Below are 17,189 nucleotides of genomic sequence, written 5' to 3'. Positions count from 1 at the left end.
TGAAGATAAACACCAACAAAGCCAAAGTTCTCAGTCTGACGGGTCCTCGCACTCTCCCTATCTGCATTAATGGGTAGAGCATCGAAAGCATTGATCAATTTGTATATCTAGGAAACGTGGAAACGGCGACACCGAACTAGATGTTGCCCGACGCATTAACAGCGCTAGATTCGCTTTCGCTACCCCGTTTAAATCCTGGAAATGCAGTTATTTCAAAAGCTCCAAGTTTTCGTTAATACTTGGCTGCGTCGTATCATCGGAGTATGCTGGCCTCACACTATCTCAAACGAACAACACTCGATGTGATCGGAAGACGGAAGTGGGAGTGGATCGGCCACGCATTAAGGGGGACGACAATCACTTTGCGGGCTATGCCATGCAGTGGAATCCACTCTCCGAAGATGGCCGTGGAGTAAAGGACGAGTGCGAGCGTCTCAGGAAGTCGTGGGGGGAGCTGAAGCGCATTCCACGTAACCGCGAGCGATGGCGCATAGGTATAGTTGACGCGCTATACCCGATGAAGGTGTAAAGGGCAACCATATATATAAACTAAACTATCCGGAAACAGCTTTAATAACTGTTCAGTATTTGCATACTCCGTTCTCTTTAACACTTGAGGCAGCTACATATTTTTTCAGATTTTAGTTTAGTTTCTGAGAATGGGATTGTTAAAGAAATCATCATTTGTGCATGTGTGAGCGTGCCAATCGGTAGTTCCGTTTCTGAAGAAAGTGCGTGTGTTTTACAAGCAAAGCTTTAAAAATTAAATATCCACCAGGAGTAATGATTTATAGTTGCATGCTTGAAGAAGGACCTGATCCAATCAAATTTGGCGAGGATACAATGCGACCTACACAGTATATTAACCTAATACAAACAGTCTTTGTGTCATATATCAACAGTCTGCAGCTTCTGCGTTCAAAATATGTCTTCCTTACAAATTTTAAGGAAAACATTAAGGATATATGGTAAAATGACGTTGATTTAAAGATAATGATTAGAAATGATATGATCGCATGATAGATGCAGTTCAAAATGGGGGCGTAATAACAAAGTACTAAATATAAGGAGATGTTGCGCTTCAACAATATTACGAACATATGCCACTCAATTCTTCACCGCGTATGCACCACAGGCAGGTTGACCTGATGCCGAGAAAGACGCCTTCTGGCAACTTCTCCATGCCAAGACCTGCGCAATGAGGGTGGCGAGCGAATAGTCGATTTTGCGGACACTCATGACCTCGTACTTATGAAAACATGGTTCATCAAACGATTATCTCATCTTCCTATATTTTATAATAGGAATAGTAAAACGCAAATCGACTATATTTTCAGAAGACGCCGACATTCTACCACCGTCACTGATTGCAAAGCCGTTCCCTATGAGACTATCGCACCTCAATGTCGGCCGTTGATTGCAGTCTTGCGAATCAAGCTACCGATGAAACAGCTTGAGGAACGCACTGCCCGCCGTGCATTAAATGGTGGCGATTTCCAGCCAGGTAACTGTGGAACTTCTGACGCGATACACGCTGTGCAGTTACTCATGGAGAAATACCGTGAGAAGCATCGCCCTCTTTACATTGCATTTCTGGATCTAGAGAAAGCGTTTGACCGCGTGATACACGAACTCATCTGGTATGCTCTACGGCAACACCTAATGCCAGAGGAACTCGTGCACTGGGTTCAATTGCTCTATCACGATCCGAAAAGTAAAGTTCGAAGTGTGGCGGGTGTATCAAAACCGCTTCGTGTCTCTGTCGGTGCTCGTCATGGAAGCGCTCTCTCAACCTTCCCCTTTGTTTTTGTTATGGACACTGTCATACGGGGCATCGAACGTTCAGCGCCCTATACACTGCTTTATGCAGAAGATGTTTTCCTGGCGTCTCATAGCAAAATGGTATACAGCCAAAAATAGAATGATCCCTTATGCAACACTAACTCAGATTGAATCTAAATAAAACTGAATTGTGTACGACTGATCCCCCTGAAATAGGTCGAATCATTGTCAATGGCAGTGCCCAGAACTGTGCAATTTATATATCTGGGGCCAGTGCTATGAGTCAATGGAGAACTGCGTTATGAGGTTGATTTACATATTAGCGCAACCTAGATGAAATGGCGTTCCGCAACCGATGTTCTTTGTGATCGATATATCAAAGAACATCTCAAATCTAAAATTTACCGCAGTGACATCCGCCCTCTATGGTTTTGAGTGTTGGCCGACTAGAAAAGACAATGAACGGCGTCTTGCGGTGATGGAGACGAAGATGTTGGGGTGAACCAGTGGCGTGACACGCTTTGGTCATATAGAAAATGCGGATATCCGCGATCGATACGGGGGTGCACCGATTGTGGCAAAATTGCGAGAGAGGCGTCTTTGATGGTATGGTCACGTACTCCGCGCTAACGAGAATTGACTCGCCAAGATTGGTTTGAACATCGAAGTCGATGGTAAGCGACCAAAATACCGGCCGAAATAACGAGCCGACCCCGCGTGTGAACGGGACAAAGTCTGAAGAAAAAGAAGATGCCACTCAAATAATAAAGTTATGTTTTGTGAATTTAGATTGAACATTTCGGTTTTTATCACTCCCTAAAGCTGAGACTGTGCATATTTTCGTAGCGTTTATAATTCAATGGATAGATACTGTACCTACATAATAATGATATTGTCAACGGACGTCGTCCTGCGTCCTAAAAGAACTATTATGCCCCATGTGAATGTAGAAAGATATGTGGTTTGCATCGCTTCGATTTCCACTTAGAGAAATTATAATGTACGTCTATGAAATATTTCCCCAAAGTTACAAAAGCCAGTTCAGAATGTTTAACTTAGAGGTTAAATTTTATATAAGAAGTTGACGGAAATGCCAATGAAAGGCCAAGAAGTTCGAGAGAATAATTTGACTTAGGGAGCTTCCCCTGTATAGTCAGAAAACATCAAAATATATTGATATAAAAGATTTCCGGGAGGACAAATACAGGGAAAATAAAATTCTGTACCAACAGGGAATCAGTGCAGATATTCTAAGCCTGTTCCAGCAGCAAATAAGAATGGAGATGGAACTACTGTGGAAATCGGATTTAAATTCTCCGCATAAATATGGAAGAACGTTACTAAGATATTTTTGCTCATAAATTACTAAACTTCCTTAGAAAGTTAAATTTCGTATTTATGATTAAACTTTGGGAAATTATGATACCCTTTTTTCAGAAAGAGCTAATCCGGTTAAGGCTTCATTTCTCGGTAGTTTCCGAATTTTTGTCGAATGATGGAAGACCGAAACCCCCGCCAACCGCAAAAAAGCATAAACAAAGAACTTGTCTAAAGGATATGTACATAGTGGAAAAGGGTACATGAGGAAAGACATGCAAATGAAGTAATTCATGACTTTTACAGCGTCTTCGTCGCATTTTCCCTAACCGGTTGTGAAGAACACACATTTCTATCAGGACTTACCTCGTCTGCAACTAAGCAACCATAATATATTGGTTCAAAGTAAACCGAATTTTCGAACAATAGGAACCCGGCTTTCATTGTGGATCAATTCAACATATTTCCTCGTCTTGGGCATCCCATCCCAAAGGAAGCCCCGAAGATCCTCACTATGAAATTCACATATGTACATGCAAAATCATGTCGATATTGGCAAAAGTTGCAAGCAACGGTCACCTTTGCCATAGGTAGCAGTGAAATGTACTAGAACTTCGAGACTCGAAACTGCCCATGTTTGGTACAAAATCAACTGAGAGACGGATTTGACACTTCGAAATTTCAATTTGAAAAAGTTACGGTACGCGGAGTGAATACTTGTTCTATCGTTTATATTAATCGTGTTTAGTGCGTCGATATACTCGTTGTTTATTTGTTATTAATATTATACAATACAAAGTTTGAGGTGAGACAATGAAGTGATTATTTATTGGAAAGCCAATTGGGGTACGTGCTCGAAACGTTCCAAATTGTCCCACAGCTAACTAGTAACTGTTTTTGTGATGAAATTGTGTTATCAAACGTCTCCGTACCGCAATCGTTTTTAAATTAGTTAAGCAAGTTGCAATTATGAGACATTATCTGTTTTGTGCAATCATATACCTCTAACAATAGCAATTAGTTGACCCAGCGATTCAAAGATCATTTTTGCATGGACATACAAATGCCCATACAACAAACTAGCCAATCATAGATTCTTCCCGCAGGGAGTACTGCGGATTCGAGCTACATCGATCATCCACCAAGTGCCTGTGAATGATTTTTCCTCTTAAGAATAATTAGTGAGTCGCTTAAATAGGTGTAAGCCAAGCATCAAATATTGTAAACTGATGAGCAACTTTGTCTTCGAATTTAATAAACTCCGTCCTATTGGAATTTTGATGTTTCCCAATGGGGTCCGGATATTTTAAAAATGGGGCCAACTTTTCTTTCTTGGTAGTTTTCATGCTGTTCGAAAAAAACTTAAAAACCTCGGTCGAACTCTACGCAAATATCGTCCTCCACGCACTGTTCAGTGATTTATACTTGGATTATTAAATGTGCTGAAAATTGTTTTTTGTTAAAAAGAATGAATGCTATGTAATTCGTACATATTATACATGTATGGCATTATAGTATTTTTTTCATGTTTATTGTAATTTTTTTAACGTGCTCACTCGTTTAAAATATAAATATTCTAGCAAACCCCCTTAAAAATTACAAATGAACGCTCCGAAAATTCAATATTTTGCTGAGCATCGCTTCGCAGCCATAATTACACGATAGCGTTGAGCCATAGAGCCGACAAGCCAAACAATTACGTCCATTGGAATTCTCGCCCACTATTCCTCTATGGCGGTGTACGGGTCGCCTGTTTTCGTCAAATTATGCCGCTTGGTCTTTCTACCAACGATTTCCCAGAGATATTCATTGTCGATTCTTTCTCATTCGGCTAAATGTTTCGGATCATTGTTGTACGTCAAAATCAAATCATTGATAAATTTATCGTGAGCATAACGCAGCATGGCGGAAAACAGTCTATGATTGGTTTCTGGAATGTTCGCACGCTCCTCGACGATGGTAAAGAGGGTCCTCAGAATTCTCCCTTTCTCCAACTTGACCTGGAATCCCAACAGTACAAACTGGACGCTCTGGGCCTAAGCGAAATAAGATGGTGGGACTCTGGAAAGCCAGGGGGTAGCAGAAAAAAATCCGGTGTCGGATTGCTTCTGACGGCTACTACAAGGCGGAGCACCGGCTTCTGATAGACTTCTTACTGCAAGATTTCGGTCCAGGTTGAGGAGCATCACAATGGTAAAATGCTATGCACCAACGGAGACTTCCGATTTAGTGGAGAAGGATGCTTTCGATGAGCAATTAAACGTAGTTCAAGGGAGGTTTCCCAAAGCTGACATGGTGATCGTGATTGGTGATATGAATGCCAAGGTGGGCTTTTTGCTTACCTTACTCGGTCATGTGATCACGTTCTTGGCGACCGTAACGATAATGGTGGTAGGTTTGTGGATTGATGATACATTGTTTGAGCACAGAGGCTGCAATAAGATCAGTTGATGGTCATGGATCTTTGCCAAATGGCTCTGAATTTGGAAAGAGAGACAGGTAGAGTAGGACTGAATAAAAACACCAACAAAATAAAGGTTCTCAGTCTGACGGACCATGACCCTCTATCTGCGTTAATGGGCAGTAAATCGAAAGCCTCGATCAGTTTGTATATCTAGAAAGCGTGGTTTCTGCCAACGGTGGTCTCGGGAAGTCCCCAAGGGGTGAATGACAACCATATATATCGGAGCATAAATTCCCACAATAAATTACAGAATTAGACTGCGATCAGTATAATCTCGATCTCAAAAATTTGGCCGGCCTTATCTCGCAGACCTACAATTCCATCACGGATCCAAATTTATGTTTAACCGTCGGTACTTGGTATTTGGCGACGTAACGTTTTCCAAAAGGCCGGCGAAGATACTATCGATCCCATCTGTCCTGAAAAAAGAACGAATTTTTATTCATCAGACAATAACACTTGGTTCCAGCCTCCGACACTCCATTCAACGTCTTCTTTTGCGGATTCCAGAAGGTGGTATAGGCCCCAGGTAGGTACCCGCGATGGAGCACAAAACCTATGAAACGCCTTCTTAATGAAAAGCTAATGAAGAAGTATCTATTTGAAATAATTAGACTGATCGCTTTTTTGCTATTGATATTTATTTCGGAACTAGCTATTCCCTTCATCAGTGCTCCTAACTGGTTTTATTAAAAACTTATATAATAATCGTTGGCGCAACAATCCATATTGGATCAAGGCCTTAAAGTGTGTTAGAGCACTTCATTCAAGACCGTAACGCTACACCACAGTACACTGTGGGAGGCAATGTGGTCAGCATTGCGCTCGCCCGAGATTATTACCCTGATTTGACTCAGGTACTCATTCACAGCTGAGTCGACTGGTGTCCGACATCCAATCACGATAACAAATTCCTCTGCCCCCAGCGAGATTTGAACCGCGACCTTCCGCTACGACAGCCCAGCGCTCTAACCACTTGAGCTATCCGGACACTCAAAAACTTATATCCTACTCCAAATCTATACTGCTGCTCTAATTAACCCTAATTACATTTTAATTTATTTGTATATCTTGAAAAAAGAGTTTTTGATTAGTTTTTTAAATAATGGGGCGTGGTAATTACTTGGTCTAGTTTTCTTACCTATTTCGGTACTTGCAGATTGTCGGTGCTTATTTTATGGCCGCCTTCCATCATATGCTTAGCCATCATAGATTCTCTATGTTCTCGGGAGTACGTGTTAACCACCTTTCGAAATGAATGATATGAAGGGATTTCTCACTCTTAATTACAACAAATACAGATGCACTCATAAAAGAGGCAGATACTAAGTATTTATGATCTATAGCGACTATCTCCTGAGCCTGTACCCAATAATCGCTCGGTTGTACGTTCATAAAACCCAAAGGAACACGAACTTCGCTTTGAAATTTTTGGAACGTACTCTGGGATAGCTAATTTAACAATTCATATAATAAAAAAATCGATTCTGAAAACCTCCTAATATAGCTTCCCCAGCGAAACTCTTCCTTTTGTATCAAAATTAAAAAAAATTATCCCTATTTATTATCAGAATCACAATTTTTGTAAGTTCAATGGAAATACCCATCTCTCAAATTTTGTGAAGCAGTGTTGTGTTAATGGCGAGAACGGTACTTTGCTTACCGACCGAAGGGCCGCAACCCGCAGATGACGGGAAAATTTCAACTGTCCACATTTGGACGAATTTCACCTGTCAGCGCTAATAAAATCGATTAAGTAATAAAATGAATGAAATCGGCGAAAGCAACAGAACCTGACGTGACAACATCGCAGCTGAGATCTGGATAGTGAAGAGTTGGGATTGAACGATGTGTTTTGGAGAGTTCTTCCATCGGGTTATTAAGGAGAGTGTGCACCATCTGACTATCAAGAAACCTCGACGGTTTCAAGATGGAAAAAAAAGTAATCCAGCAGAATGTTCAATTTACCGTCCGATTCGGTCGCGTTCCCATACCATTCTTTACAACAGTATTCGCAACATCGTGTAAACCAAGCCGGCTTTATGAGGAACTGCGGAGCTACTAATGCGATACACGCTGCGTGTTTACTCATTTACATGAAGTATCGCCCTCTTTACATTGCATGTCTGGATCTAGACAAGCCGTTTGTCCGTGGGTCACACTAACTCATCTTGTGTGCTATGGGCAACACCTAGTGCGAGAGGAACTAGTGTGCCTGGGTAAATTGCTCTGGCACGATCTGGAAAGTAAAGTTCGAAATTTGGCGGCCATATAAAAACAGCTTCATGTCTCTATCGGTGTCCATCACGGAGTCGCCCTTTCACCACTCCTCTTTCCTACACACTATTCTATGCTGTTGTGTTGTTTTCCTAGAACAACAAAAATTATACTATTATAAATTATAATATTATAATAATAATACAGCATGATCAGATCCGAAATGAGGACTTTCGCGTTCGATATGGACCCTATATTGATAGTGAAAAAAATGCGAGAGAGATTGATTATGCTGATGGAAGCTAACTGGCCAAAATGGAAAACGACAAAAAAGCCAACCAAAACAATGTTGAGTCGATATGCGAGATGGTGATTTGAGGACCTTCTGATTCCATCGATATCAGGCGTATGACAGAGCAAAATCGCACAACTGATGCAAGATCAGCCGATCCCGCTTGTGAAGAGACAAACGCTGTATAAACTTTATAAAACAAATCAAAAAATAACGAAAAAATGCGAGAATTTTTACGCAACCTGATACTTTTAAAAATTTATTGTTCCTCTAATCTGTGTCATGTCACATGTGGAGCGAATTGCACAGTCCAATGGGGTAAGCTGTGCAATATATGTAGAACATATAAAATTTGCTAACGGTTTTTGTTGCGTGATATTATAATTTCGTCGAATCTAAGCGGTGGTTTTATATTTTTTTGAGAATTGTGGGGTCCTAAGTCCGCATCAACTTTATGCCGGACCGGATCAAATGGGGAGCAACTTACTTCCTCTTCTTTTGGTCCACGGACCCCTCGATTAGGGCTTAGCACCCAAACTTTAAAAAATGTAAGGCGATGACGGCTTTACAGTTTCTTACCAGGACAGAGGCAAACCGTCAGACGCTCCCTAATTCGTAGTCATGTTGCGTTCTGCGAATTATATAAAGGAGCACTTAATATCTGCGAGCCGCTTCGGTGACGCTGCTCCCAGGGCGATGGTTTTATGTGTGAAACTCTCTATAATATCTTCGTCTTTTTTGCTTAAACTTTTATTTGATCCAACAAACAATTTTTTTTTCAGATGGATCGCAAGACACTTTTTAAGTCAAATATTATAGGTAATACCGCCATGCGAAAAAATAGAGTTGCGAAAGCCAATTCCGATCGAAATCTGAAACGGAAGGAGCTTTTTTCTCGTGGAAGAGATATAAAAATGAGTCCAGAGCAAGAACCAAAATCTACCCTACCTGCATCATCGAAAAAAGGTTCTAAAAAAGTGGAAGAAATAATCCAGAAAGAGCAGGCGCACAAAGCAAGATTCCAAGCTTATATGGAAGAGAAAAGGAAACGATTAGAACGGGAGAAAGGACTAAAGAAACCGCCATTTATCAGCGCAGTTGGAGGGAGTTCAGTACATAATGCATCACAAAAACCGTTTGAATTTGCTGCGCCCAAAGCAATTAAAGGAAGACAACCCACTTCCAAATCATCATTTAATGATAAAAAGCAGGATACTGCTCAGAAAACAAAAATTCTGCCTGTAAGAGCCACTAGAAGTGCTAAAACACGAGTAGAATCCCAAGTTAACCAAAGAAATACTACGCGTCCACGAAATTTACGAATTAACAAGAAAAATGACCTTAAAACTGATCTTCCGAGAGACGATTTGATATCAAAAGAAACTCCACTCATGAAAGACAAAGTATTCGTCTTCAACAGTGTGGGAACTGTACTTACATCAACTGCGAGGAAACATTCGGTAGAAAAAGCGACTGAAGTTGAAATATTGAATGATTTCGAAAATGCGTTGAGTCCCATTGACGGGATCGCTCCTTTGGAAACAAGTGTTTGTGCGGAAGAAGAAAATAAATTACAAGAACAGCACATACCGCACCCAACAGTTTCCTCTGCAGCTGACTCACCTAAAACTTCTCTTGACCAACATAAAACACCCCCAAAACAAGCCAACGAGGAAAACGATAATTTCTATGTTAGCCCGTTCGTGACAACATCACGGGGTAAAGGGAGCGCCAAAAAAGAGCATAGGAACCGTGAATCAGTTTATAAATTGGAATTGAATCAATCAATTGAAGAGCCGCTCGAGGTGAGGCGGAGGCGAGAAGCTGTGAGGTATTTCCGTAAAATTCTAAGCGATGAAATTAACCGCTTGAGCGGTCTCTGTAAGGAATGGGAAACTTACAGAGACGAGAACGCAGACATGTATGAAGAACATTGTACAGATTTGATCAATACTGCTAACGGCCAGACAAAGCTTTTGATTACTGGCAAACTAAAGCAGTTTGAGAAATTGATCGATGATTGCGAGAAATATGTTAACAATAGTTTCGGTGATAAACTGACCGCCCAACAAAATGTGTCCCCAGAGGATTTGGAAGGTTTCTGGAACTATGTGAAGATACAGGTAATAACTGCGCTTGGATTTATTTCAGTTTTAGCCTCTATATTATAAATATTTAATTTTTCAATTTAGGTAGAAAATGTCGATCGCCGCTTTAACAATCTGATTGCATGGAGGAATAACAACTGGGTGGATCCAGAGGAAAAACCCAAAATAAAAAAGAATTTGCTTGCCAAGTCAATGAAACCAAAGAAAGTAAAGCAGAAAATGAAACCGGCGGAGGAGGTTCGAAGTTTAATCAGAAAATTACACCGGGAATGTCTGAAAAATAAAGTCAACAACAAAGGATGCGATCAAGATATTATTTTCGTGTCCCGTCGATCTCAGAATGGAATCAAAGATAATATGGTGACACCTACCAAACCTATTGCTCCAGTAGCCCCACGGATAATAAAGACTCCATATCGGGTGTCCGCCGCTTTCAAAGAAAATAGGACGCCAAATGTTATAACCCCGGCACATCGAAGGCTTTCTATGTTGAAGAAGGCGCGAGGAAGTGGCAGTGGAAGCAAATTTACTCGACGACTGTCTGAAACACCAAAATCAACCACATCCCTAAGGAAATCCATTCTTAAATCAGAATCGAAGAGCACACGTAAGAAAAGTGTGTTATTCTCAGAACAGATCCAGTACAAAAGTCCCGAGCGATCAAATTCGAACTTCGGATCCTACCGTTCTGCTAATGGGTATGAAGTAGATGATTTCGATGTTCAACTGGCTAACGAATCCGATGGTAAGTCTTGCCTGAAGTATCCTCCAACGAGACTATTATTAATTTTCAACAATTACATAGAAAGTTTGCGTGTGATGGAACTGCGAACGAGGAAAGTTCTTATGCGAGATGATATAAGCGACTTCCTTTAGAAAAGTTAATGCGTTTAAAAAGCCTAGGATAAGTCAACTATCACCTAAATATAAGTTATTCGCACCAAGAACATGGAAAGAAATAGACGGCATTCATCTAAATTGTGTTTTTGTCAAAAATAACACTACGAACGTAAGCAAGTCTAGTTTATGGAAAGTAAGCTTAGTTTTTGATGAGTGGATGATTTTAGCGAATGAGTATGATGTACGTTTTTCTGTTACTGAAAGCATCAAACTGTAAATTGCATCAAAGGTTAATTCACCCAAATATGGCTATAAATAGGTTACAAGTAAAATTTGCATTTGACTTTTTGAAAATACTGTATTTAGGATAAACGTGGATAATTATGAACAAATTTCACTTGTTTCAACTACTAACCTACTTAAGGAATGTATAATTGGCTTTGTTGCTGTGAAGCGGGATTTATGCAGATACTGGGATTTACATGTTCATAGTTACCCCACAAACTATGGGGTAATTATAAACATGCATTTTTGACAGGAGATGTTAATTATTTATTAATAAAAACAAATGTAAATAATACAAACATTTTTATAGAAAGTGGATATAAAAAGATAATAGGAGGTAGTTTACCGAGGTAAGTGGAATCAAGTGTTTACTTTATATACTACAATTGCTACAATTATGGCAGTAATTTGAGTATGTTTTATCAAAATGTCTATAATTACCCCATAAAGGAATAGAGTAGAACCCTCATAATTCGTATCGTCATTCCAATAATCGAGAGTACAAACTAAAGAAAATGAACTCTGGGAACCGGGAAAATTATAGGAATAATCGGGATTCCACTGTATAACTTTGCCAGTAATAGCGAGATTTTCACCGAATTGCAGTATCGTGCATTATATCATCACCAGCTAATTTCCAACAAATATAGTAATATACAACAACGCCAGTTCGAAAATTAAGAACAAAAATGTTGGCCAATTCTAATTTTCAGGCGTTTTACTAATGACAAAAATAAGATCCGTGATCACATTTCAACAAATTTCACATAAGAATAATTATTAATTATATTTATTCGAAGAATTTATAATGTATAAAATAATGAGGAAAATAAATCGAAAAGATTAGGAAATGAAAAAATCATTTATTTTAGTTTGCCTTTCGCCACCTTTTGCAGGCAAACTTATGGCTTTGAGTTTAACATTTTGTATGGCAAAAATTTTGGGTGCTGATTAATAGTTTTGTTTAGTTCAGTTAAAGTAAACCGTAAGGAAAATTAATTGTGTTTGTATGAGAATCCCGTATAGTCCTCAGAATTGCACTCTGTCTATGAATATATCTTTGATCAATAATGTCATTCTATTCTTTGATTCAAGTACCCATTACTTCCCACAAGGGTCAGGAATCTTTACATGGTGTGTTGGGCCATTAAAAAAACTCATGATCTACCTGATCAAGAAGTTTTAACCGTTGTATGCTTCCTATATGAGCCTTAGAATAGCAAATGGAATATCGCCTTTTTTTCCATCTCGATTGGGGGAAACTGAATGCCAAGATAATGGTGGCGAGAAGGAGGGTAGAATCTTTAAACATCGGATCCACACCGACGTTCCGGCGCCCAGGGTGCGAAGGAAGCATTCCTGAAGGAAATTTCACCTTGGAATTAGTTATCAATACATCGGGTTCAAAGTGATTGACGCTATCTTGCGACGTGTACCAATCCACCGCTTTCCCTAAGCGTAGAATGTCGCGAAAGTGTACATTGGAATATTTGTCGAAGTTCTTGGATCAGGCTGAGCCGCGTTGGAGGACACTTCGGAGCGAACTGGCGCTGGCGCTGATAACGACAGTCTGCGGGGCTTCCATGGTGCAGAGGGGATCCGACCGTGTTAAACGGTGTATGTATTGGTAGACCGTGTGACGACTCGGTTATAAATCCGAACAAGTCAGGAAGCTGGGCGCTTCAGGTACGAAAGGTTTTGTTTGCTTCTTCTGTGAGTATATTTAAGTGTAGAACTATACCATTTGTACGTAGCCCGTTATGTATATGCATTTAGCATGTCTGACTACCCACTTTAGTGTGATATTGATATTCAGTTGCAGTAAATTTACGCGGTAAAGTCAACTGAGCTAACCGAGTAACTTTGTTGCTAATAGTATGATTTTGATCAAACTGGTAATGGTAATATACTATTATTAACTTAATTTGAACGGATATCGATATAGAGAGTATTTTGAAGCCTGGGCACCATATGGATGCAGCTTCATGATTTTTTGGTTGGGTAGTTTCTGAGAATGGTTCCGTTAAAGAAATCATCTCTTTCGACCCGTCCCACTCCACGCCTTTCTGATAAATCTCAAAACTAAAACAGGCTTCGAAAAGTACTAATCGAGACCTTTCATTTGATATCCCACATGAATATATTCGGTGAAAAAACTTTTTATACCTCCCTTTTTTCATGTAGAATCACTCACTGCATGTCTGGGCGTTCACAGTTCCCACCTTCTCACCAAATTTCGTGCTAATCGGTATAGCCGTTTTTGAGAAAAGCGCATGTGACTGACGGACATTGAACCGATTTTAATAAGGTTTTGTTTTGCAAACAAAACCTTAAAAATCGAGGCCATGCGGGAAAAGGGCATCTTTCAATATAATGACCTGAGGATGCTAAGGCAGAGAGGGAATCCATCCCGCCGGACTGTAAATTCGAGGCAGCAGAAGCATCGATCTCGCACAGTCGAGCCGTTTTTTTTTTGTTCTAGCTTTACCTTATGTGTTGATCTTTTACTAGGTGCACGCGAAGTCGTGCTGGTTTGATATTCGGGCGAGTGTCGGCAGAGCACTTCCATGGAGCTGTAGTATTTACGGGCGGACCTTTACGGTCAATTTCGCAAACTTTCTTTTCTTTCAAGGTTTTGGGATAACTTCAACCACTCAAGATGGTCATTTGAAAATCGTCAATTCCATTTAACACCTTTTCGATCCACTGCGACTATTAAGTCGTATATTGCATGCAGTGTCCGGATAGCTCAGTGGTTAGAGCACTAGGCTGTCATACGGAAGGTCGCGGTTCAAATCTCACTGGTGGCAGTGGAATTTGCATCGTGATTTGACGTCGGATACCAGTCGACTCAGCTGTAAATGAGTACCTGAGTCAAATCAGGGTAATAATCTCGGGCGAGCGCAATGCTGACCACATTGCCTCCTAGTGTACCGTTACGGTCTTGAATGAAGTGCTCTAACACACTTCAAGGCCCTGATCCAATATGGATTGTTGCGCCAACGATTATTATTATTATTATATTGCATGCACCGATTTTTTTTATCGGTAGCAAAGAATTGGAATTTTTAGAAAATGGGACCAATACTTTTCAAGCTAGAAGTATATTAAAGAGAATGTCCTAAGTTTTGTGGATTATACGAGTAGATCCGTGAAAATATATTTAAAACAAACCGATATACCAGAAGCTGAGCGCTTCGGTTATAAAGATTTTGTGTTCATCATATGTGAGGAACTCTCTATGTACGTTTATCCATTCGGGCATAACTAAGGATGCAAAGTATTCATTTATATTTTGCGTACCTACAAGTTACACATATGTATCGAACAAATATTGTGCTGATCCTAAACAAACAAAAATACATATATATAATTCATCTAACGCTTCTTCACATAGTTCCACTTTACTCGACATACAAAAGCATACATATACGTACGTAAATTAAATACCGCTGGTGGTAACGTATAAACATGTCTATCCTCTACCTAATACTAAATGCAAACTTTATTAGCAGATATAAATATACATATGTTTTCCGCTGATACTAATGCATAAATAACTAAGGAAGCTAACAAAGAAAAACTGTCTTCATTGACCCCGCCGTTCATATAAGTTCGCTGTATATGATGATAACGTCATACATGTCTTACGAGTGAAGTTCGTAGCGAAAGAGGAAACAGTTTGGGTGATGCAGAATTCCTACCTGAGCATCGCAAGTTGAAAAATTAGCAGACACATATATATATGATTGCAAATAGTGGGACCTCGCATACTGTCACGAATTTAACTGTTCATCGTGCATATCGGTACATGCCTGAGTGCGGACTTCCGGGGAACTGATTTGGAACAGCTAAGTGGAGGTTGAGTTTTGAAGGTCAAATAGAGCGGAGATTGTCATCGTTACACATGTTCAGGGTTTGTTATAAGCTAATACAGCTGCTTTCAAAGCCGACCGCACTTTATTCGTATAACATTATAATAATAATAATCGTTGGCACAACAATCCATATTGGGTCAGGGCCTTGAAGTGTGTATAACATTGCCAGAAAAATTCATCGATAGTATAGTGATAATAAGTTTTGTTTATTTATTTCTTTAAGCACAAGTATTTACTAAATTAAAGTACATTTCATTTTTATTAGCACTTAGGGACAAAAAATAAATTAGCATGATCACTTTTGTGACTTTAACCATTTGAGAACATACTCGCCATCAATATTTTGTGTATCCAAACTCTTGCGTCTAGTCCAGCTTTAATTATTCTTGGCATGCTACCGGTAATATCCTACCATAGAGTACACACATTTTTCTACAGCTTTTCCATACTTCCATACAGTCTCTGGGGTAACCGCCCTCTTCAAGAGTCCCTATGTGTGCTCTACAAGGTTGAGGTCCGAGACTGTAGGGACTACTCAAGAATTGTTATGTTATTCTTTTGGAAACACGCGTTTGTTAATTTGGTAGTACGCTTAGGATCATTGTCTTGGAACACAATGTCCGAAGCATTCATGTCTAACTTTTCTGCAAATGTTGGCAGTTCAGCTCTCAAAATATCAATGTACGACATTATGGTTATCTTTCCAAGGATTCAGTAAAGAGTTCCAATGACTGTTACCGTTTTATATACATCCCCACATCATTATGGAACCTCCGCCCAACTTAAGAGTTGACGTTATTTGCCATGGTCACACCATGGATGGATGGGAAGAGGTAGAGTTTTCCAACCCTCTCGATACCATCTTATTCCAAATAATTTAGTTTGGACTCATCGGACAATAGAAACTATTTCCAATCCTCGATAGTCCATTGCAAATGCACATTTTTGCTACATGGACTTCGAAAAGAATTTTTGGCCGACCTTTTTTTACTTTTGACTAAAAATTACCCACTTTTTGCAGATTTTACTTAGTACATCAATGGCTACCATTGCTAAAGATGACATCCGTCGGTGGCGCACACGATTTATTGAAAAATCTTTATTTTTTTGCAGATTTTCGGGTTCTATTGGCTGGTTCTTAGCTCCAATTTGCTGCTAAAAAATATTGTTTAACTTGATGATTTAATTTTGTTTACTTATCAGAAATTAATAAAATTAATAATAGTCAAACTTTTTCCAAGCACTATATGTTTTTGGTGACTTCCGCTTGCAACTCACAAAACAAGAGTGGTCCTCTTGCTGTCAATACAAATCAGTAACCCAGAAATAAATTTATTGAAAGAATTTCATCATGCGCCATTAATGAGTTAGTTCGATATCGTTAGAACCAGATACATTAGTTCTGCGACTTGTCGCATTTTCGGTATTATTATTTCTTCATTTTGTCAACCCCGCACTCCCAAAATCCAACAAAGTGTTCACAGCCATATTAGTCATATATTAACTTTCTTAATTTGAGATCTTCGTTCCCACTCTTCCCTAACTGCCACAGAACACATTAAAAAAGAGGAAACCCTCCATTATTATAACCTAAGGACGGACACAATGAGCTCCAAAAGCTGCGAATCCGCATTCAAGTCTCAAAACTTCACGCGCACCGTCAAACCTATATATTTACTTTCATTTTCCCTAAATTTTGCTTCGCGTATTTTTTTCGCTAGATTCCGGGTATTCCCGATAGGGAATACACTACAGTGTATTTCCTTCTTTCGTGCGGTCCCATGCACCGAATTGAAGGACACGCGGCAGTTTGGTGAATAATATGGAAAGGGTTGAAAACTCAAAAGGACCTCTCCCTCGATATTCCCGAGCCTGGCTGGCACGTGTCAAAGGGCCTTCAGTAGAGCTCCATTTATTGTGGACGCTTTCGCCATCTTCTTAACGTTTTTGGATTTGATCTGCTCTCGTGGCCGACTTTAATTAAGTTGGTTGGTTCTTTGATAAGC

General features: G+C 39.7%; 1 protein-coding gene across 2 annotated transcripts; it reads left to right on the top strand.

Annotated features, from left to right (window-relative positions):
* Positions 1-3,775: 3,775 nt before the first annotated feature.
* On the top strand, positions 3,776-11,158 carry LOC119650355. 2 transcript variants are annotated; one of them, XM_038053036.1, is made up of 4 exons: positions 3,776-3,904; positions 8,855-10,195; positions 10,265-10,925; positions 10,986-11,158. In XM_038053036.1, exons 2-4 carry the CDS (start codon positions 8,855-8,857, stop codon positions 11,054-11,056), a joined length of 2,073 nt encoding a protein of 690 aa, XP_037908964.1. In that variant the 5' UTR covers positions 3,776-3,904; the 3' UTR covers positions 11,057-11,158. The 2 variants fall into 2 exon arrangements, with proteins under 2 accessions (XP_037908964.1, XP_037908965.1); XM_038053037.1 differs by having other exon boundaries at positions 3,805-3,945.
* The last annotated feature ends 6,031 nt before the right edge of the window (positions 11,159-17,189 follow it).

The sequence above is a fragment of the Hermetia illucens genome, chromosome 2 (genome assembly GCF_905115235.1).
Source record: "Hermetia illucens chromosome 2, iHerIll2.2.curated.20191125, whole genome shotgun sequence".
Lineage (NCBI taxonomy): Eukaryota > Metazoa > Arthropoda > Insecta > Diptera > Stratiomyidae > Hermetia > Hermetia illucens.
Note: the sequence above shows the minus strand (reverse complement) of the source record. Positions and strands in the feature narration are given on the sequence as shown.